Here is a 24,204-nt window from a genome sequence, read left to right as displayed (position 1 = left end):
AGCTAAACGTGTTCTTGTTGGGAATATGACTTGAACTGGTCTAAAACTATGCCTTGTCTTCACCCCCCCATCCCCACCCCCACCAATATCCCCATCAGTTTGGGAATGTAAAGGTTGCATCTGTTTTTGAATGATACTGACCTCTTGAACTATGATCTGATTTTGATCTTTAGTGAGCTCAGGAGTGGTTCATTGCAGACAGGGAGGTGTCTGCTATAACAATTAGCACTTCTAACTCCAAAGTCATGGTTTTAGCCTAGAAAAGAGTGGATGGCTCGCTGTAGGTACGGAAGGAAGTTTAAGTGTCCTGCGGTCTTGCGCATGAATGATGGTACAGAGGATCATGGGAGTGACTAGTAGATATCTGTAGCAATTGTAGTATTATAGACAGGCATTACATAGTTGTTAATAGCTTTGATTTTTTTTATTCACATTATGCTATAAATTATTACAGTATATAAAATTCAAAAGGCATAAAAAAAGAAAAAAATGCCTTCTTCAAAAGTGTTTCAGCAAAAAAACAGAATGTTAATACAATTTTAGTACTATTTTTCTAGTGTGTTACTGCAGTAATAAGAACCGAGGAAACTGACTTGAGAACTACAATCTTCCTATAAAACTGACCACGGCTTCATTCTGTCAGCATGGATCATGGCCAATTGTCTGTAATTATTTTTTCTGCAGAACAACATTCAGAGATGAGAGTACATATATGTTTGTTTTCAAATACTAATGATGAAAATGGCGGACATAATGAGTAAATGAAGAAAGAACATATTATCTAGAACGCTTCTGTTATGTTAATTACCAAATACTACATATAAGATTACTAGTTTATACCTTTAATATATTTGTATACTATAATGAATATTAAGCAGAAAGGTGTCCTTTTTTCACATAGATGCTCTCTTCTGGAATGCCTGAATTGAAATACAGTCAGGACTTGAGATATGTTGTTGAAAACCTACGACCCTGGGATTCTGATTTGGAAGCTACAAGTTACTTTACCAGGTAAAACACACTAGTAATCTAATTCCATCTTCTCCCCATACATAAAAGGGGTCAGCTTATAAGGCAGTTTGTTAAATATTAACTAAATGTTTAACATAATCAGAACAACAGTGGAAAATACTGGACAAAATTCATTAGAAACGTTTTATTACAATTTTATAGTAGATCAACATGGATATAAGTGGAACTGAATGCCTACATGTCATTCGTACACCAGTGATAAAGTATTCCGTAGCTTTTATTTATTGCTTTAATTATTGTTTCTGCACTTTGTAAGTGAATAGATTCATATGAGGGATCTTTTCTGCTATGATCCAGGCACGATGTACAGAAGGTCATAAAAGGAGCTTTAGCATAACCTAGTACAACAATGAAGAATTTCGAAAACATATCAGCAAAGTGGTTTGCTTACAAGCTGAGCACATGAAGGAGCAACAGTGGCAAACTACACCTATAAGAGAATCAAAACCATCTAAAATCTAACAAGAATAAAAAATTAAGTATCTCTATAGAGAAGCAAAATAATCTGAAGAAAGTAAAACAACTGAGTTATGAGAGAGTGCTATGAGAATGCTGAGAGGTGAGGCTTAACAAGCAAAGATAAATTATTTGTATGAAATAAATCAGCACTGGAGGGCAGCATTCAACCCAACCTCACCTGTCCCCCACTGTACAGGGGACCAAAGGCACAGTGACTAGGGTTACCACCTGTTCCTCTGCGAGAGACAGTCCCACTTCGGGCAGTTGTGTCCTGCAAAAAAACCCTAAAAAATAGCAAATGTGCTGAGATATTAACACAAAATATATTTTTTAAGTTTTCTGTAATAGTTGCATAAAACAGTTATTTTGCATCTGAAACATAAATATTATTTGAAATAGCATAAGGAACTCAAATGCTACAAAAATAAGCTTTTATTTTGGCAAAAAGTGAAGTTCTGAACTTTGCACTGGCCATGGTATGTTTTGTCTTGCAAAATATCACATTTCTACAAAAAATGTCCCACTTTGGGCATTTGAAAAGGTGGTAACCCTAACAGTGACTGGATGAGGAGAAGTACAGGAGCCCAAAGGCTGAGGAGAAACCCAAGTAGAGAAACAAGATGAGTTTGGAGGTGCAGGAAGAAGCTGACAAGAACTATCTTCTGTATGTACAAATAGCAGGTCAAAAGAAATCTTCCAATAGTTTACTTTGGAAGTATTGGCCCAGGTTAGCTGCATTTCAAACCTCAAGGAGGAGAGAGAGAGGGCTAGACCTGCAGCATAAGCTGTGAGTTTGTGATGCACAATGAAGTGAGGAAGTGAATGGAGAGTGATAGGATGGGTATGATAATTTAAAGCTAGGCTGCAGTGTAGAAATGACATTACTTCGTGATGTTCAAAGCAAGAGGAAGAAACAGAAAAATGCAAATCCTAATCAGCACTGATTGTGAGCTGCACTATTCTGATCAGACGAAGCAATGGGAATAGGAAGATTATACTCAGCCACTGTTATCCTCCTACGGCCTATACTGCACACTAGTAGACTGCAGTATTAAAAAGGGTGCACCACCAGCTAACAAAAGTCCACCAAGCAGAAAAGGACATTAGTCAATTACAAAAATAATAAAACTCACTTTGTTGACAGTATTGCAAACAAATATTATATAACCTACCAGTTTTAGAAGAATAAAATTGGTATTGTTTAGACAAAGATTAATGCCAGATTGCAAAGCTGCTTAAATACTTTCACTTAACTAATCATAGTGCAGCTCAGCTAATATAGAGTACAGAGGGATATCTCCCTATGACCTCGTTGATCCAAGTTTGATTATCTGTTCTCGCATCTGCTGGAACTGACATGGAAGGTAGAAGACTGAAGGTACTGAGCCCAAGAGGAGTAAAGGTGTTTCCACTGAGTATAAAAATGTAAAATATGTGAGGGTCACCTTAAAACCTTTGATTTCCCAAGTGGTGACTGGAGCAATGTCCTCATTCCAGGAAAAACAAGAACAGTTCATTAATTTAGGGGGAAAAAAAACTTCAGTTCAAACATTCAGTTTGTCAGGTTATAAAGAATGCTTTAATTTTCAGATCCAAATGTCATCTCTCTTACTTAATAAATTCTTGAAATCACCATCCCAAATCCAATCCAAAAAAAAATACTTACCAAGCATTAACAGTCACTAAAACATGGCTTTGTAACTCACAACTCATTCTCAACCCAAAAGAACTAGTTCTTTTTTTTACCCAAATTCCTCTCTCTCATGACATAACAGCATGTAAAATCCTCATTCTTTATAAAATGAATAATGAAGTCACTTATCATAGTAAATTATAAGGGAAGATAGTGCATGATAGTCCTAAATTTAGCCTGCATATAAAAAATTTCATAAAAAGCCACCAACAACCAGAAATGCTTTTACAGAGCGAAAAACTTTTTCACCAATGCAGCTAAACAGCACTTGCCATTACTTACCTCCTTCCCTCACTATTTTATGGTGCTCCAATCATTATAAACCTCCAGGAATCACAAAAAGAAAAATTTGAACAAAATGGCAAAATTTGTAGCACTACGAAGTTACATTGCTTAGAACTACCCCATAAACTAACATATGAACAGTTTCTTCTTTCGGCTTTTCCCGGTTAGGGGTCGCCACAGCAGGTCACCTGTCTGCTCATGATTGGCAGTGGAGTTTAACGATGTCGAGTTACCAGCCCAGCGCCCAACCTTCCATAGAAGGCACACACACACACACACACACACACACACACACACACACACACACACACACACACACACACACACACACCCACACACACACACACACACACACACACACACTCACACCTAGGAACAATACTACCTTTAAAATTATCTAGCATCTACTACATCACTAAATATCATTCTAACGATTTTCCCAATTGGTCATTATAATCCATTGATCAAAAATCTCTCTCTGCCCACAAACCCAGAAAATTTGCTGGGCATGGTCTATACTCACACCATGTTATTAAGTCCTGGAACTCTTTATCAATATCTATCAGGTCAAACTTTCAATGCAGTCCTTTAAAAATCTCTTAAAGACTTCCTGGCCAAACTCTATCTCTGTTCTTGCTCAATCCTAGGATAAACTATATTCCTAATTATGAACAACTACCTAATCATACCTTGTACTTCCTCACTATCACTTCCTAACTTCAATTAATTTCTCTCTCCTCTCTATCAAAATATGCTATAACTCTGTTTTTTCTCTGACTTCACACTTCAGTTCCTGTTTGTATTATTTTAACTTACTTTTAATTTGTCAGATTGGCTAAAATTTCTGTAAATTTTAAATTACTGTCATATACATTGTATCTGTTTTAACCAGTGTTGTCACAGTATGTCTAACTTGGTACAACTGTTTAAACTGTAGATGCTTTTGTATTATATGTGAAGGTTGTAAAATTATTCTTCTTAAAATGTTTTTACTTTGGAGCTTTTCTCCCTTAGCGTCTGCCCAGTCAGAATTTCCTGGTAATCAAATGCAAATAAATAAATAAATATTGAGGACTAGTATGTCTAGACCACAAATAGGAAACATAGATCCCATACTTTTTCTACTTAAATATCCAACCAAAATATAGGTTTTTCTCTCAGTTCTAATGTCTGAAATGTATTCAAAAATAATAGCACACACTTAGACTCCTGATAGTCTTACTAACATGAAAAGGTCTACACTGAAATTTAGCCAAATGAACAACATAAAGACTTTTGCAAATAATGAACTGTCAAATGTCAAACACTATGCTTCATTGTTAGGGTTTAATTCTGGATGCTTTTATATATAACAACAGAGGCAAAAATGCCCTCCTCTTCACATTCAAAGTTTCCTCAGAGTGTGTTACTAACCTTACTTATGCTATCAATAAAATTATTATAAACCAGAATATATTGGTAATTTCTAAATTAAATATTAAAGGCAGAGCCTACAGCTTCATTAATTGTATAATTTAGTCGAAATGTCCTGCTTTAGAATATGCCCGATGACACCATCTGTAATTTAGTTGACAATTCTTACTTTGTCCACACCAAAGTCAGCATGGTCTTATTTATATTGTATTATTTCCCACCCATTATTTATTTATTTATTTATTTGTTTTTGTTGACTGAAAAAGTCTGACTGTGTAAAACCCATTATCTAATGTTGTCAGTATTCATTTGTTCCTCAACCATTGGGTTCAGATCTGACCCTTAGATCTGACTCATCTGCTAAAATCTCTAAAGCTCCTCTCTTACCCATAATGCACTAACCCCCCTCCTTACTTCAGATCTTGTTTGCTGCCTTCATGTATTGATGTGTTTGCTGCTAGCTCTCAGGTTGTTTTCTGTAAGTAAAAATAGACTTTTTATTTATCTTTAAAACTTATTATTTACCTCTCTGCACTTCCTATACTTATTAGTGTATATTTTATATACCATTGTTGGTAGTTTTCATTCTTTCTTAACTTTCTTCATTCTTACTTTCAAAGGTAATCTTTCCTTACCATTGTTGGTAATTCCATATAAAAAAATCATTTTTCTATTCTTTATATACTTTTTTGCCAAATAGGATACCTGATTTTAAGAAATGCAAGGCCTGCGGCCATAAAATACCATTATCAGATGCACACAGCTCTTGTCTATATTGTTTAGGCCCAGCCCACTTGGATTCCACTTGTGACATTTGCAAGTCTTTTAATCCCCGAGCTCTTATGCCTACTTCTTCTACATCTGAGACAACATTTTGGGCTCAAACCACCAAAAGAGTGAATAAAAAAGACTCTAAAAATCACCCCTCATACCAGTTGAGCTCTTTGGCTCCTAGTGTAGCACCTCCATCAAAACTTTCTAAACTGTCAGATCCAATCCCTTTATATCCAAAGGCAAAATCTTCAGATCTGACTGCTTTGGATCTGAAAGTTAAATCATTAGATCCTACCACCTTGGATCCCAAGAAGCACCGTGAGCATTGGATCTGATCTCCTTCAACACTGGATCCAGTTAATTTCTGGTTCCCATCCCCATTGCTAGAAAGGTGTCATCATTCCAACACCTCCTTCATTGTTTCATCCTTATGATCCTCCAGAAGTCTAACAGAAAGAAATGTGGATAAAATGATGAAAAAATTCCTCTGGATGCAAATTCAAATGGGGATTTTTCTGGCTCTGACCCCATCACGTCCAGAGCCTTTTATCAGCACAAACCCTCCAGTTTTTCTCCTTCTCCAGTTCCTCTTATGTTTTTGGAACAGTTGGATCTGAGCATCCCAACTACATCTGTATCAGATTCAAGGGTCACTGTATATTCTACACTAATACCATCTCTGGGTGTACTGGCTCCAAGTGTGTCAGAGGAATCTCAGAGCCGTAGCGTCACCCCCAGATCTGGAGTGATGGAGTCAACTACAAGGTTATTGGAGCTGTCTCTTTCCCTTGGAGCCTCAGTGCTGGACAGCTTGACTCCAACCCCTGCCTTGAGAGGTTTGCATTTGGGCTGGAAGGAGCCAATGGTCCAGAAGAGTGCCTTCTCAGATCCATCAGTTTCTTTCTGTCTGAGGCATTCTGCCTTTGAGATAGTGGAAAGAGTTTTCTCTGCTCCAAGGGAAAGGATGCTTCTAACCTTCTCAGATCCAACTTCACGAACCCACTTGTCTTTGTATCCTGGGTCTCATCATCCTCATCCACAAGGACAGCCAGCCCAAAGTCTCCATGGCACCTACCAGGGTATATCGATATCTTCTGATACTTCTCCAAAAGATCCCACTGAAGACGTCCCTAGGAAGAGAAAGTGTAAAAAGAGGCACTTGAATTCTCCCCATGAGTCCATCATGAAAGATACTGATTTCAGTGAAAGGGAAGTGTGCCCAAGATCACCACCTGATGTCTCCTAGAGACATCCTAGAGATCCCTAAACAGAGGGGTGGTTGGTCTACTCAAGACTTCATAGAAGTATTTGGTGCCGACCCATCTACCTCCTGGGGGAGTCCACCCACTGACAAGCTTATTGATTCAGTCTCTTTGTGGGCATGGAAGGAACTTGACTCCATATTCACAAATGACTGGACAGGATTCTGACACCACCAAAGGATAGGGAGTTTTAGAGCAAAGGAGTACCATTTGACGGTTGTAGCAATTAGCTACAAAGAAGTAACTGGAAGAGCAATATTCTTCTTTTCATCCCCCTAATAGGGAGTCTAGGGCAATGGACAGATTTGGGGAGTGTGTGTATGCTTCAGTGAACTTTGTGCTTCTGTCCCTGAACTATTTGGCACACTTCACCAAACTCCAGTTGGACTTGATTAAAGAACTGACCAAATCCCTCTTTGGGACTATTACTTTGGAGGCAGAGAATTTAATTGCCTCTCAGTTGACTACCCTACAGTCCAGTTCCAATTCATCCATGAGGCTCATCTCGCATGTTGCTGAAAGTTTCTAAAGGGTAGCAGGTTAAGGCATTTCCATCAGGAGACATGCCTGGATGCATCTATGTGATATTGTGGAGTTCTTCAAGTCTTCAATCATCAATTATCCCTTTGACGGAAGTTTTTTGTTTGGTGCTGAGGTTAAGGACACATTATCCAGGTATGAGCAGGAAGGGAACATCCTTTCTGCTGTGAATGCATGTTTTTTGACCCCACAAAGGAACTTTTCCAAGCATCAACAAGGTGGTTGGAAAATATAGTTTGACACCCCAGGGTCCCTTCCAAGATCCACATGGAGATAGTTCTCTAGAATCAGAGGGGGGAATTCTAATGGAAGATGCCATCCATGCAGCAGAGGTGGGCCATGAAACCAAGGATCTAGGGAAAACTTCTCTGACAGATCCTATCAGCATTCTTGAAAGGAGGCCTGATTGTTCAACTCTGGAGGCAGTCAGGGGTAATTTATCCCTGCACCATAAAGTCTGGCTGGAGATTACAAAAGATTCATGAAGGCAGAGGATTATTTTCCGAGGTTATATAATACACTTTTCCCTTCCCCCTCCTTCAACAGTAAACAAAATTCCCAAATGTTCCACCCAATCAGAAGAAAGTAGCAGCACTAGAAATAAAAAAGCTGCTAGAAAAAAAGACTCTTCCAAGAAGTCCCCTCAGACCCGAAAGAGTCTGGAACTTACTCAATATTATTTTTAGTGCCAAAGAAAATAGGGGACTGAAGACCCTTCTTGGATCTCAGCAATCTGAACAAGTCAGTTCAGTACACAAAGTTCCAGATGGCCATAGTTCAGTCCATTTTTCCCTTTCTGGACAAGGATGACTGGATGCACTCAACATATCTTCAGGATGCGTACTATCACATAAAAATTAACACGTAATCCAGAAGATACCTACTCTTCTGGCTGGAACCAGTCATTATCAGTTCAGAACTTTGCCCTTTGATATCACCATAGCCCCCAGGGTGTTCACTAAATGCATGGCAGTTGTAGCAGCTCAGTTTACACTGCAAGGATTCCGGGTGTTTCCATATTTGGATGACTGGCTCATCACCACTCTGACCAGGCTTAATCTGATCAAGGCTTGAGATTATGTACTCCTATTATGCTCTCACCTGAGAATTACTATCAAAAACAACAAATCTCAACTTGAACCATCTCAAGTACTACAATTCATAAGAGCCTTTTTCAACACAATTTCCTTAACAGCCTCTCTTCCTCTTCAAACAGTTCAATCAATATGTTTCCAGGTCAAAAAAGATCATTCAAAATTCCTCTGTTTTGGCTGAAATGTCTGTTGCGATAATCCTGGTGACATTAGCAAGATCAGCAAAAACCACTGGCAAAAGGAAGTACAGTCTACAGGTGCATGGCCCAACCTCAGGAATCCCAAAAAATCAGAAAAAGCCAGCACTCAATCTCCAGTGGAACAAATTTATTACACATTTACATACTGGTTTCAGCTATGTAAGCCTTCATCAGTGTAAAGAATCAACAATGACATCAACCCTTAAATACTTCCTATTACATTCTAATTGGTCAGTTACAGCCATTTAAACCTGGAGAAAATAACCCTCCTAGCCTAATAATCCAATTATTTTCTTTTTGGTCCAACAACCTGTGCCACCCTCCTTTGTTATTCCTACTTAAACTAATTTTATCAATAATTGTGAAATAAAACCTTGCTGTGCTGTTTTAAAGTGTGTTTATATAGGGTGTTGGCTGTTTTTTTTTTTTTTTTGCATTTGATATCACTGAAATGCTCTGTTATTCTAAATTTCAAAGGACAAGAAGTCTGTCCAAAATAAAAGCTGAGCAACCACATGTAGCCAAATATATCACCCAGTTAGTATTACAATTTCCAAACACCCTCTATTTTACTGACATATTTGTAATTATTACAATGTCCACTAGGTTGGGATCCCTTAACTAATTGTACACCTAATGTCAATTGCCCCAAAGTTGGACTCATTTTGTTATTTGTTTTATAATGATTAAACCAACCCCCCAACGTTTTTCCACGTATAAATGTAAACAATCATTTAGCAGTTAAAATATTACATAAATTCTCATCTAACAGCAGAATATGCCAGTATTTCTGCACCAGATCCATAAAAGATTTTGTATTATTGGGAAAATTCATAATGAATCTGGGTGAATCTCGTGATTTGTTTTGGGCTTATAGCTCAATAATTGCACCTGTTTGGAATTAAATGTTCTCACATCAGAATATCTATATCCCCTATCACAAAACCTCTGGATCATATCATTAGCTTCTTTTTCATATTCTGATTTAGAAGAAAATATCCTTTTTAATCTAAGGAACTGAGCTTTAGGTATGTTTATAACTATATGTGGGGGATGACAACTATCAACATGCAGGAGGGTATTCACTTGGAGAAACTTTCTAAAAACCCGACTACTAAGTGTCCCATCCAACTCCACCTGTATCGATACACCCAGAAAGGTAATTTGTCTTGGGTCATGATGCACCATAAATTGTATACCCCACTTGTTGTCATTCAGATATTGTACAAATTAAAATAGGTATGTAACATCAGACCTCCAGACCAACCAGCAATAATCTAAGGACCTTCTCCAGATGTCCATAGCCTCGAGGTAGATGTTATGAGAGTCATCATAGATAATTTGTTTCTACACAAAGCCAATTAAAAAGGCCTGCATAAATTGGTGCAAAAGATGCACCCATAGTGATACCACTGAGTTGTAAATAGCATTCCTTTTTGAAATAAAAAACATTTTTTGTCAACACATGCTCGGAGACACAACAAAAAGTGTTGAAACCTGAACTATATATAGAAGCTTGGTCCAACCAATATTCTAGGGCTATTTAAACCCACCCAATGAGGAATGCTAGTATACAATGCCTTTACATCCATAGTACACCAAAGCCACCCAGAGACCAACTGCATCTCTTTAATGAGAGTCAAAAACTCCATTGTGTCCTGAATTCTTGATCTTATTAGCCCCAACAATGGCTTTAAATAATGTGATAAGAATTCAGACAATAGTTCAGTAAGTGAACAATAGTTCAGTAAGACAATAGGTCTACCTGGTGGGCATTTTGCATTTTTGTGAATTTGGGGCAGCATATAAAATACTGCCTAGTGGAATCTTGTACAGTCAACTGGTATAAAACATCTTTAGAAATTTTACCTTGTTCAAAAGACAGTTTAAAATAAATGTCAATCTCCATCTTAAACATGGGGCTGGGGTCCAAATGCATTTTTTGGTAAAAACGGTGATCTGACAATTGGATACTGGCCTCCAAAAAATACATAGTACAGTCCCATACAACCACCTGACCCCCTTATCTGCTTTGTTGATCACTATCTGTTTGTTTTCAGCTAGCTCCTTTATTAAGATTATGACACTAAATTCTAGAGAACACAATATAATGAAAATGTAGATCCTTCAAAAATCTTTCGCTAAAAACTGGCTGCATATTTGTTCATAGGGGGTGTAAATTTAGATGGTTTAAACTTAAATCTTGAAATGTTTTGATTTACCCCTTCCTGTTTACCAAAAACAATCTAAGATTTAACAACCGACAAAAAGCAATAACATCTTTTGATAAAACATCTTCTGATACCTGATGACAAGGAATAAAACCTAAACCTTTATTAAGCAACTTATTTTCCACAAGTGACAAAACCAAAGAAGAAATATTATGTACATTACAGCTCTTATTTATTTGGACAACATCAGTTGTAGAATTGTCTCTAAGTTGGATCCTCCTGTGCCCATGTTTCCTTCCACCCCTTCTACTTCTTCTAAAGGGGTGGCCCCAGACTTCCTTTTATCCACTGGAGACAAAGAAGTTTCCAAATCTGACTCATTAGCTGAGGAAAATTCCTCAGTTGACAAATCAGGGGGAGTCTTTTTTAAACTTGATTTATTCCTCTTGCATTTCTGTGGAGGCAACTATTCCTTACTGTGTACAAACTTAACAGTTTTCTTATTATCAAACTGGGGTGTTTTTGAGGTTAGTACTAATTTACAGACAGACAAATAGTAATGTGGCTTAAATTTATAAGAGCTATGTGAAAGGAGAAATTGTGGAAATGAGCAAGGAGATAAATGGACAAAAGAGGAATAGTAGTTAGTGGTGGGGTGAGAGGGAATGTTGAAAATAATAGCTTAGGAAATAAGTGCAGTATGAGAAGGAGCAATAAGGCACAAATGATTGGGAAGCAAAATAGCTATAAGTGTCAGAGAATAGTACTCTGAGTAAAGTGAGCTGGATGAACAGGAAGAACAGAGACATCTTTGGCATACGTGCTGTTTAAGCAAAGTTTTGAAGCTACTTAAGTTTAAGTTTGAAGCTTATTTAAGTTTTCTATCTGTTTCATCTGGTTGGGGATTTCATTCCAGAGTTTTGACACATAATGGGAGTAGAGAAAGTCCCTGGCAGTGTTGAATGTCTTCCTGATACATAGTAAGAGTTTATTCCTAGTGTGAAGGTCTTTAGTGGGTGAATAGTGTAGTAGAGTATTTTGTGATGCTGGGCATTTGTCTCTAGTATATAATAAGTTGTGGGCAATTATTAGTTGTGAGTATGTCAACTAGTCTGGGAGTTCAAGCCAGTTTAATTGTTTTGCTGTAAGGCAGTGGTGCGTTTTATAAGGTTGGTTGGTTGATTGCAAATTTAAATATTTATTGGAAGCAGGAGGCTAGTTTAGTTATATACATATTGTTAATATTTGTTAAGAATAGGGGAAGCATATAATAGAGAAGAAAGGAGGTATGTTGCTGCTAAGTTATCCTTGCTTGATCTATCAAGTAGTGTTTAGCCCTATAGAGGGCAATGAGTTTTTGGTGATGTTTTCTTGATGAACTGAAATACATGGTGATCAAATCTGAGGCTGTTATGTATTATGACTCCAAATTGTTTAGTCTAATTTATACTTTCTATTTTTTTATTACTTGAGGTAATATGAAATGTGTGTTTCTGATTAAGGTGTTGTTTTGGATTAAAAAGCATAAGCTTGTTTTTTTGAGATTAAGTATTTTTTTTCTTGGTTTATCTGATCTGACCTAATAGCTTCACTATCTTTAATTATTCAGTCCAGTCATTCCTCCTAAAGGACTGGGATTGACCCCAGTGAAGTGATCTTATTAGCCCCAAGACCCCTAAGACACACAGGACCCTCAGTCATGGCAGGAGTCCTATTTTAGGTTGTTTCTTGTCAAATAAATTCACTTATACCCCTCATTTAGTGGAGAGGTTGGAATCATCCCACATAGAGCAAGAGACCTACAGCTAATTCCTTTTCTATACTCTCTATACTTCAGTTCATCTTCCTCATCCTCTGTGAGAGATAAGAGTCTTGGGATAGGAACAGGACAGACAGTTGATCAGGCAGGCCACACCTCCTCTTTCCTGAGCCCTTGTCTTGATGCAGCACCCCTTTGAGGTCCAGCATAAAAGACAACCACTGGGGTAGTATGTCTTCTCAGGCATATGAGGAATAACTCTAGGAAATGACTGCCCGAGTGACTCGTACTCTGTGGGTACAACACCCAGGTCTCCTTATGGGTATCACCCAAGTGGTGAGTTAGTGCCTTCTTCCCCCACCAAAGATGGACCAGTTGGTATCAGCCACTCTGTACTGTCCTCTTGGACTCATCTCCTTCAGTACCTATGCCACTTGTCAAACATTGGTCTGCTTGTTCACAGTCTAGGTTTCTTCTGTCTGTTGTATTTGAGCAGTCTGACCACTGGCAATTTTAGAAACTTTGTGCATATTTCTCCTCTCCACAAATTTCTGTTTCATTCTGCCATATAAATGAGTAACCTTTCTAAACCTTACCATTACGAACTGTGAAACAGGACTGTTTTTAGTTGCATGTTTCAGAAGGCCTGTATCTCCTCATTAGACAATATCAAAGATTGCTATTTTTCTGAATAGAATCTGGATATATATATATATATATATATATATATATATATATATATATATATATGTAGATATTTACATATATCAAGAAAGACTTCTATTATGACAAATTGTTGGCTGTGTGATTGAAGTAATGGGTGAGTATACGCAGTTTAAAATATTACCATTACCGTTCCAAATAAGCAAGGTGTCAGTGAGGTATTTTATCCATAGTCAAAATACAGTAAAAGACATCTAAGGCATAGGTTTGACACAGTACAATAGATAAACTTATCTTCCCACCTATACATAACAAGGCAGGCCTATGCTATGAACACTTTGTTACCCATAGCTTTACTTTTTACCCATCTGAAAAAAAGTATCTTAAGTTTTAAGCTGGTAATTATACAAAACCATCTATGGCCAAATTATAACAGAGACTAATGAATTTATAGCCAGCACAAATATGCAGAAAATAGAACACATTTTCTTTCACTTCCTGAATGCAGAAACCTAGCAGCTAGGGAGTCTAAGTAACTGGCATATACAGTATAATCTGTTGATCAAGAGAGAAAACAGTGGTCCACTTAGTAAGTGGTCCTTAAAGTGCAAGGATTACTCCTTTGAAGGGGGAGTGTTAAATCAACTTTCCAGCACAGGACCGGCACATATTTGACTAGTTGAAATTAATCCACAGCAAGGTTCTTCGAGTTAAATTTGATTACATTGTACAATGATAAAATTCACAGTGAAAATGTTTGGGTGTTAGGTCTTGTGGCAGAGCACCTACAATATCGGGGTCAGAAATAGTCATCACAGGCTATTGTACAATAACAAAATTTGCAGTGAAATTGTTTTGGAGTTGGGCCTTGTACAGAGCTCCTACAGTATTGGGGTTGGATGTAGTGAACCCAGGCTATTGTACAATGATAAAATTCTTAGTGAAAACTTTTGGGACTTAGCCCTTTTGACAGAGCTTCTGCAGTATCAGGGTCAGTGTAGTGACCACATACTGTACAATGACAAAATTCTCAGTGAAAACATTTGGGAAATGGGCCTTGTGGCAGAGGTCCTGGAGTATCGAGGTTGGATGTAGTAACCACAGTAGTGACCACAGGCTATCGTATAATGACAGAATTCTCAGTGAAAACCTTTGGGAGCTGGGCCTTATTGCACAGCTTCTGGAATATCTGGGTTGAATGCAGTGACCGCAGACTATTGGACAATGACAAAATTCTCAGTGAACATGTTTGGGAGTTGGGCCTTGTGGCAGAACTCCTGCAATATCGGGGTCCGATTTAGTGCCCTCAGGCTATTGTACAATGACAAAATTCTTAGTGAAAATATTTAGGAGTTGGGCCTTGTAGCAGAGCTCTTGCAGTATCAGAGTCAGATGTAGTTACCACAAGCTCTGCACTGTGAAGGAAGATGATGACCGAGTGGTCTGATCTTCCTAATTTGTACCAGGAATAGCTTCCTGGTCATATTCTTGCTCATATTGCTTTAGTGCAAAATGGTCAGAAATCCAGAAATCTAGGAGTAGCCATTTTATTGACTTTAATATGGTCTTCCTCTCCATTAAGTAGTAATTTATATGATCAGTTCTGTAGACCTTTGGGCTGCTCATTTTATTCAAGCACACAGTAAAAACTGTCTATAGTGATTCCCTGGCCTCAGTCATTACTAAGGTACACTGTTCACTCTATTTCCCCTGCAGAAGGGTATAAGTAGGGCTGTCTTCTGTCATTCACCCTCTTTGTGCTGGCCATGGAGCCACAGACATGTCTGTTTACTTGCAACACTGCACACAGAAAAACACACACACACACACACACACACACACACACACACACACACACACACACACACACACACACACATGCATTTCTTTTTACAGCTTGTGTCTGTGCAGATTCTGGTGCCTTTAAATTGGTAGTTTAATGGATTATCCAATTCTGGTTCACTGGGACCTGCTGTCTTCTGAGAGAGTATTCTCTGCAAGAGACATAGAACTAGAAAACCATAGAAATATGAGCCATTGTGAAAAAAGTATAAATGATCTTTCAGATAAGTTAGGATCAAGGCAATGTAAGAACAACAAAAATGAATTGACAAAAAGCTGAATGAGAAAGTGACACCAACAAATAAAAGGTTAATTCTGACAGAAATGTTATGCATTCAATTTTTATTTATTTATATTGCAGTGCATTGCTTACAACTTTTATAAAACTAAGTACATGTTCACCCAGATATTTTAAGCTTCAAACAAAACATGTTACTACTCTGTTCTGGATACTCTGTAGTGCAGTGAATTTTTGGTTTCCTTTTTTTTTTAATGCATATGGAATTGGAAATTCTTACATGATCGGCATTGCTCCATCTTCTTTTACACTTTTGAGTACTGGAGATACTTTTTTAGAATAGAAGACATTGTTCTAATAGGCTGATGAACAATTACTGTCATATCAGATTAAGTGTTATATCTCCAGGCTATTTTCTGTTTGGGGGAAAGTGTAACTGTTATGGAGAGAAACCTTTATGGTGCTGCTTACTCCACTTTTGTGTCTGCTGACAGTGTTTTCTAAGAAATATATTCGCGACAATATTGCCTGTTATAGTTATGTGTATTGATCATTTCTTTTTTATTTGAAGAAGAAATTAACAAGTGTTCAGGATATATTCCGAGGACATCCTCTGCATATAAAATGTTTTCTTGTTTTTGACAATTTCAGGCATGTGCAAGATATAGTTCCTTTGGTTTTTTACATCGTTCCAACCTTTTGGATTAATCAGTTGTTGTAGTCCTTTCCATTTGTGATTCTAAACACAGGGACTGAGATTTTAAATATTATCTTTTGATATCTGTGGTGATCCTAATAGTTCTTTGTTCATTATTGTCGTCCTTGGATTCATCTAGATTTTAAACATTTATTTGGTACAGTTAGAATTCAGAATTACTGAGTATTTCTTTCATGTAGATTTCACTAGAATTTACTTATTTGTTTACAATGTAAGCAAAATTATCCCCTGTGGACTCTTCAGCCACATAACAGACCAGAACATGAAGAATAAATAAAATATTCCTGGACAGTTTTGAGTAGATAGTCATCATTTTGGGAAGTGGGGCAAGGCAGGAGTACCAACAGCATACCCGCACTGGTACGTAGGTAACATGCAGACTTATACTGATTTTAGTGATCAAAATTTAACCCAGGACCCATAAAACAGAAACTTTTCCAAATGAGCCATTGTTCAGCCACATACTGCATATGTAGTTTATCTAACAGCATACTAAAAAGCAAGACACAAACCTCATTCATTGTGCCTGTGTTCTATAATGTTCTGTTGGAAGTAATTGTTTAATCATATACATATACAGCAACACTTATTAAGTAAAAAAATGGTCTTGTACAACAGGGGTTTATTATGTGACTAAGTATGATAAATGAAACAATAATGCTCTTTCTCTAGTGATTTTAAAGTCCTTATCAGTTCTTATACACTTAGCATCTTATAAATCAGGCATTGGCAATGCCTAACTGCTGTGTTTTCATTACTATGCAAATCACAGATAACAAAATTGATGACCTTGCAACGTATGTATTTTAATCTAAATAACACAGTGTGCTCCTACGTTTTTTACTATCCATTTGTTCTTTTTCCATTTTCACTGCTCCCACCGGGTGACTTAGAATAGACTTAACAAGATTTTACAGTAATGATTTCTAATTGTTAAAGCTATACTAGGTGCAACATATCAATAAGAATGTTTTCCATGTTCAGTTTATTGCTGCTTACCTAATGCTGCATTTGCAGATTCAGTTTATAGCTGTTGATATAAATCACAGACCACTATACTATACATGTAGGCTTGCATGCGGTTAGATAAGGTGACTATTAACAGTATGAGAATATGTCTCAGTTCTAAGACCAAATTCAACTTTTTCTTCCTGTAGTACAAGAAAAAGCATAAGACCACAAAGTAGTTAATTATAAGATCAACACTTTTCTTATTTAAATGGTTGCTTATAAGATCACCACTTTTCTTAAGCTATTAACAAATTAACACTTAGCATGCAGAAATGACACAAGAAAATATGATGATAATATACTTGTAGTCTCAATCATTGATGCAAAATTCCTTTATTGAGCTTCTGCTAATAGCTTTTCTTTTTTCTTGATATCTCAACTACACTGTCTTATAAAGATTTATATAGTCAAAACAAATGAATACTTACTTAAATAATTATTTCACCCATTAACTGTTTAATTAAATATTTTTAACTCAACCAGTTTTAAAGGTACACACAGATTTCAGAGCAGTTTTCTAGCATACATTTTAAAAGGAGTCTTCCACACAGTTTTACTATTCATAACACCTGGAGTAAATGTTTTCTATTTCAAAATGGGTCAAACCTTCTATCTTTGGAACTGGTTTCTTTTAAACAAGTCAGTGAACCATAATATCCAACTGTGGAAATAACAAGAAAGTGTCTGTCATTCTGTATCATAACCTTTCATTTCACAAAATTGTCTGGTATTGACACGGTTTAAACTTTAAAGTGTTGCAAATAAATTCAATGAGTTTAAGGGATTTAGGATTTTTTTTTCATTGTCCTCAAAGCTGTTAAATGACACATGAGGAGAAATGAAAAACAGATTTTCTTGCAATAGTTCAACTTCCAAATATGAATTATAACAGCACCTTTTGGAAGTAATTGGCAAAGTTTGGATGTATATGGATATTTTGATTGTTGGTCAGCAGAAGTTGCAGACTGCTTGCAATGGCCATTCCCTCCATGAAATAATGTTTTGGGGAGACCATAAGGATTTTTTTTATTTGGGGGGTATCCGAGGTTTGTAAATGGTTTGCACAACACATCCACCATCTAAATGTAGCATCTCTGAAATTGATCTACAACATAGCTCTTGACATTTTAGCACAATAAATCTGGATAAAGACCAAAATAATGTGGGTGGGGGGGACAAAGCCCCTAAATAGGGACAATTTTAAATATTGTTCTTATAAACTTAGAAAGTTATTAGAATAAAAGGTTTTGTGTTACCATGCATTTCCTGAAGGATATGAAGTCTGACACTCAAATGCCTGTCATTATTTAGGGAATTCAGTCCTCACTGATTTGCCAAAAATCTAGAAAACCACAAGTTTTATGAGGGACAGACCAAAAATATAAGGCAAAAATCCGGGCCTTCTCTTGAAAATCTGGACAGCTGAGCAGTATGTTGTACAATTACTTGACCTCTAATCCACAATTTTTAGACTCTAGAGTTTTGGAATTGCAAAAACACTTAGGAACATAGGAACAATTCTTCATGAGGACCATAAAAAGCTTAGCCATATACACATTTAAGTAGACACACTTAAAAGCTTATACCTCCCTTTCAAGCAAGTAATAGTAATTAACTGAAGAACTGAACAGAGCTGCAAGTGACAATCCTGGTGTAAATTTGTGTCAACCCATCCAATTTTCAAGACAATCTTTAAAGGTAATCAAAACAGTACTTTGTTTGACCTACAGTAGTAACTCATTCTACACATTAGGAATACATTGAGTTAAAAAAAAATATCTTTCTAGTGAGTCTCGTTTAGTTTTTGGTATAGAATTAAGTCCTTAGTAGAGATGTTTGTAGAGCCCCTGGCATTGCAAAGAAATAGCAGGAGGTCAAATAGGATTGGATTTTACATTATTTTGTAAACGAGACACAGATCACCTTTGCCTGTAGGCTACTGGGTATAATTATCATTAATGCTAATTTTTTGGGGATAGTTGAAATACTTAAGGCCATAATTTCCCCTGATAATGCATTTTTAGAGCCATTTCAGTTGAGCAATATACTTCAGTTTGCACATTCCAAATGATGCATTGCATTTAATGATGGGTCTGTTTAGGGAACAGCAGAGAGGCAGAATGACTTCCTTGGATCTTGCAGATATTCCCCTTGAAACTAACTGTCCCCATAGACATATTTCCTGACTGCTGTGGGAGCATAATAACTGAATAAGTGAGAATTGTCCAAGTACCCAGGTGTCTTATGACCTTCTGTCTGATGAGGAGTACCATTTAAACCAGATCAGGTAGGAGCATTTATTTTTTCTCACTGCTGCTGTGCTGCACCTTTTTTGCATCTAATTAGAGACTGTTTGGAGTATACCAGGCATGTGCATATCCCAGACCTTGCTGGAGCTGTTTAGTATCAGTGGATTATCAGATAATAGTGCCCAGCTTGCAGTCATCAGCAAACTTGGTCAGCCACTCTTCTAGCATATTGGACTGGATGTCTGCAACATAAATGGCAAACAGCAGAGGTCCTAGTACTCATAAATGTGGTATTTCATAATGTTATGTTCAGAGAGGGTTCCAGCAAATTTAACAACCTGTGATTTATTAGCTAGCCAATTTGCAGTCCAGTGGATAACATAAGGGTTTACATTAAGTCTGCCTATTTTTTAACAATACCAGCATTGGGGAATAGTGTCAAAAGCTTTGACCACATTAAAAGAATTGGTGTGAAATGATTGACCACAGAGCCACAACCTCTATAGCCTTTTCAGTGAAGCTTACCTGGTTTGTGAAACAGGACCTTCCCTTCATAAAAAAATGATTGAGATCTAGATCTGTTAAGTTGTCTGTTTATGCATGAATGAGTTCTGGTATGATACATTCCATGGTTTTGCATACAAGGCTGGTGAGCCTGATAGGTCAATAGTTTTGCTGAATCTTTAGAGGGACCACCTTCATAGGAAGACACAGTGGCTGCTTTCCAGGTATCAGGCACAAACCTTGTAGATAAGGTGAGGTTGAGAAGCTTAAGAAGATCCTCAGAGACTATTTTTTTGGCATAGGTGAAAATGCAGCCTTGTATGTTACCTGTTCCCATGGAATTGTTTGACAGGTATTTTACAACTTACTTCAAGGTGATTTCAGGGGAAACTAAAAGTTCAAAGATATTGAGAGCAGCATTATTTTACAAGGGGTAAAGTTAGAACTAAATTTGTTTGCAAATATATTGCCTATGTCATTGGAAATGGAATATGCAATGTAATTATTGATGAGCTCAGAGCATTGCTGAACATTAATCCTTTATATCCTGACGTAGGTTCATAGGTTCATAGGTTCATACTAGGCTATCTGCCCTGGGGCAATTATAAGCCTAGCCCGATTCTGTATGGCTTACGCCACCCCTTGATTTGAGTATACTGTGCCCTTTTTAAGGTTTAGTTTACTGTGCCTCTGTCTAATAGTGACACGGGAGTAATCCCTGGGACAAACCTACGATCCCCCATCCACTTATCGAGATTCTTCTTGAAGAGATTCAGTGAGGTGCTCTGCCTCACATGAACTGGAATTCTATTCCAGAGAGAAGGGAGCCTCTGGGTTATGAACCTGTCCCTCCAGCAAGTTCTATTTATTTCTGTGCTGAGGTTCAAGTCCCTCGAGCGTGTGGCTCTAAGGGATTTAGATTTACTGAGGTGGAGCATGTCCATTAATTCTGGATTTGACATAGCTTTGTATGTCAGGCATAGATCGCCTCAAAGTAGGCGGTATGCAACTGAGTAGAGCTGGAGTTTTTTTAACCGAGCAGCATATGGCATCTGTTTGAGACCCTTGATCCTCTTGGTGAGATACTTTTGGGGTCTTTCTAATTGCTGTAGGTGTCGGGTAAGGTACATCCCAAAAGGGGCATTGTATTCTATGATGGGCCTGATGAGGGATGAATAAAGGGGCACAATTACCTCTCTTGATCTAGATGTGAAACCCTTCGTGATGAGGAGGGCTATGTAGAAGGTCTTTCTAACCACTTTGGCAATGTGGTTTTCAAAGGAGAGATTGCTATCAACTTGGGTCCCCAGGTCCCTAATAACTTTCTCTGTACTTAATGGGTTTCTGCCTATGTGGTAATTTGTGGGCACATTGTTTTTGCCAAAGGGTATGACTATACATTTTTTGGCATTTAGCTTTAAACCATGGCGCTGGCACCAGTTATCTGTCTCTGTGAGACCTTTTTGAAGGATGTTTGTGTCAGCTGGAGAGTTGATTATGGCGAGCAGTTTGCAGTCATCTGCGAACTTGGTGAGCCATAGTCCTCACACGTTTGCCTGTACCTCGGAAAAGTATATACCGAACAAGAGTGGTCCCAGGACAGAACCCTGTGGGATGCCACTTGTGACCGGTTTCGAGTCTGACATGGCTCCAGCAACTCTCACTCTGTGGGTTCTGTCTTTGAGCCAGTTTGCGACCCATCTTGTGACATAGGGGTTTATATTTAAGCTGGATAGCTTATCTATGATGCCCGAGTGGGGTATTGTGTCAAATGCCTTTGCAAGGTCCAGATCCTTCCCTTCATCTATGGCTTTGGTGACTGTTTCAAAGAAGTCAACCAGGTTCAAAAGGCAGGATCTGCCCTTGACAAAGCCGAACTGGGTAGGATCTAGTGTCTGTAGGTCCCCAATGTCTTTGTTTATGAGCTCCATGATGATCCTCTCCATAGCCTTGCAGACTAAGCTAGTCAGGCTTATGGGGCGATAGTTTCCAGGGTCCATAGAGGCTCCACCTTTGTGGAGTGGGACCACTGTTGCTATACGCCATTCTGTGGGCACATATCCTGTAGTGAGGCTGAGATTGTATAGCTGTTTTATTTGAGGGATTAGTTCCTCTTATAGTTCATGTAGGATGCAACCTAGGATGCCATCTGGTCCCATGGAAGCAGTGTTTTTTGCTTTGGAGAGGGCAGCCTTCACCTGAGCATCTGAGATGTTTGGGAGGCAGCCCTCTGCCGGGATAGATACTTGCTCTTTTGTGGGGGAGGGGGTGGAGAAGTTTGCACTGAACCTGTCTGCCAGGATATTGGCGATGTCTGTGGGTTCAGTGTATTTTTTGTCATTTAGAATCAACTCAGAACAAGTCTGGGAGTTGCATCCCAGGTTTCTAACATAACTGAAAAAAGCCTTATGATTGTCTTTAGTGTCCTGTGCAATTTTTCTCTCGAAGCTGGCCGTGGAGGATTTTATGAGGGATCGTAATTTTTGCTAGTACTGATCAGAGATGCCTTCCCTATTAGGGATTTTGCTCTATCATGTAGTAGCTTCCTCCTTCTGTTGTACAGTTTATTTATGGCAGGGGTCCACCAGACTGGACGCCTGCCTTTGGATGATTGGGTCTTGGTTTTGTTTGGGATAGCATGATCCATGCATTCCTGGAGATGTCCGTTGAATGCATTTATATAGGATTCTGCAGTTTTGGCTGTAGTTTCCACTGGCCCTGGGGCCTTGAAGGATTCCACTTCGGTTTTGAGAAGTGAGAAGTTCGCTTTGAGAAGTTTTTCACTGTGGTTTTCTGGGCTGGGGGTGGGGTCGGGATGTGGACATCCAGTGAAATTAATTTATGGTCTGATCTTACCAATGAGGGATATACTTCTGGTGTGGAGCATAGAGTCCCCATGTTGGTAATGATCAGGTCTAGTATGTTGTCCCCTCTTGTGGGAGTGGTGACTATTTGTTCCATAGCATTTGAGTTTATAATTTCCAGGAATCTTTGGGCTAAGGTGCTGGGGCTTGCGTAGTGCTTCCAGTCAATGTTTGGGTAGTTGAAGTCGCCCAATATAATGGTGTTCGGAGAGATCTTAATGTTCTCCAATGTTTTCAGGAAAGCCGAATGGGATTCCTGACTTTGAGAGGGTGGTCTGTAGGATGCTATAAACTGAAAAGCAGTCTTGCCCACTGTTAGTTGCACATGGATGGTCTCCGATAGTTCGTGCAATGCCACTAACCTGGAGGTGTGGATATCCTTGATAAATATGGAAACTCCCCCTCCTTTTGTGGTTCGGTCCGGGTTTTGGGGACGAAAAGCATGATATGAGGTATAGCCTGGTAGTGCTGGGGTGCTCTCTGGAGCCTTGAACCAGGTTTCTGTCACTGCACAGATATTGATGCTCTCCATACTGTGGAGAGCTTCGAGTGCGTGCATCTTGAGGTTAAGACTTCTGGCGTTTAGCAGCATTACCCTTAGTTTCTTGTTCCTTGTGCTGTCTATGGGGGTGGGTTTGACTTTTGAGCCTTGCCTAAAAAAGGCACTATGGGAATGGCAAGAGCCTTTGCCAATATCCGAAAGCCCAGTGGTGACAGGTGCAATCCGTCCCTAGTGAAGCAACGTGGCTTGTCGAGCATGTCATCCCAGGCTGACAGACACTGGATCCCCTTTGAATGACACCAAAATTTTAGCCAGTTGTTAAAATCGATCATTTTGTCTTTGTACTGTGGCATCATTCTAGGTGAGGGTAAGATGCTGCTCAAGGTCAGGGTCATACCAGCCTGGGCTACATGATCAGAGAGCTCCTCTATGTCTCTTTTCATGTAGTCCAGGGAGGTACATCTCAGGTCATTCACACCAGCATGTACAATGACTGAGTCATATTTGTATTTGCTTTGGAGTGACCTGAGTGCTTGCGTTATGTGTCGGATCCTAGCACCCGACAGGCAGCTCACTGTGACCTTCTCTTTATTCAGCCTGGTGAGTGGGACATCAGTGTGTCTGACAATAGAGTCACCTATAACAAGAGTATCAGGTGTGTTATTCAGCCTTAAGGGCTGTGGCTGCTTGGCACACTGACTTTGTGGGTTATGTGTTGTGTGTGTTTTGTTTTGAGGCAGCGTTTGCTTGGATGTCTGCTTTGGAGGTCTCTGTTGCTTAGGTAGATTTTTATTTAGAGCCTCCGAGTATGTTTTTGTGTATTTATGTGTTTGGTTCGCTGATGTGGTGGGACTATGTGATACTGGAATTGTGTTGTGTGAGGTTACCTTCTCCTCCTGACTGGTTACACCAGTTTTGAGATGAGAGAGCT

At 38.5% G+C, this 24,204-nt stretch overlaps 1 protein-coding gene across 1 annotated transcript in view; it reads left to right on the top strand.

Moving 5' to 3' along the window:
* The window catches only part of PIK3C2G (phosphatidylinositol-4-phosphate 3-kinase catalytic subunit type 2 gamma), a 1,120,359-nt gene that overhangs the window by 753,250 nt on the left and 342,905 nt on the right, over nucleotides 1–24,204 (top strand). Inside the window, exon 15 of the mRNA XM_044087254.1 lies at nucleotides 902–1,011. Coding sequence (XP_043943189.1) covers nucleotides 902–1,011 — 110 coding nt within the window. The remainder of the gene's footprint in view (nucleotides 1–901; nucleotides 1,012–24,204) is intronic.

The sequence above is a fragment of the Protopterus annectens genome, chromosome 11.part0 (assembly GCF_019279795.1).
Source record: "Protopterus annectens isolate FY-2018-M chromosome 11.part0, PAN1.0, whole genome shotgun sequence".
Taxonomy (NCBI): domain Eukaryota; kingdom Metazoa; phylum Chordata; order Ceratodontiformes; family Protopteridae; genus Protopterus; species Protopterus annectens.
This window is presented reverse-complemented; position numbering and strand designations above follow the sequence as displayed.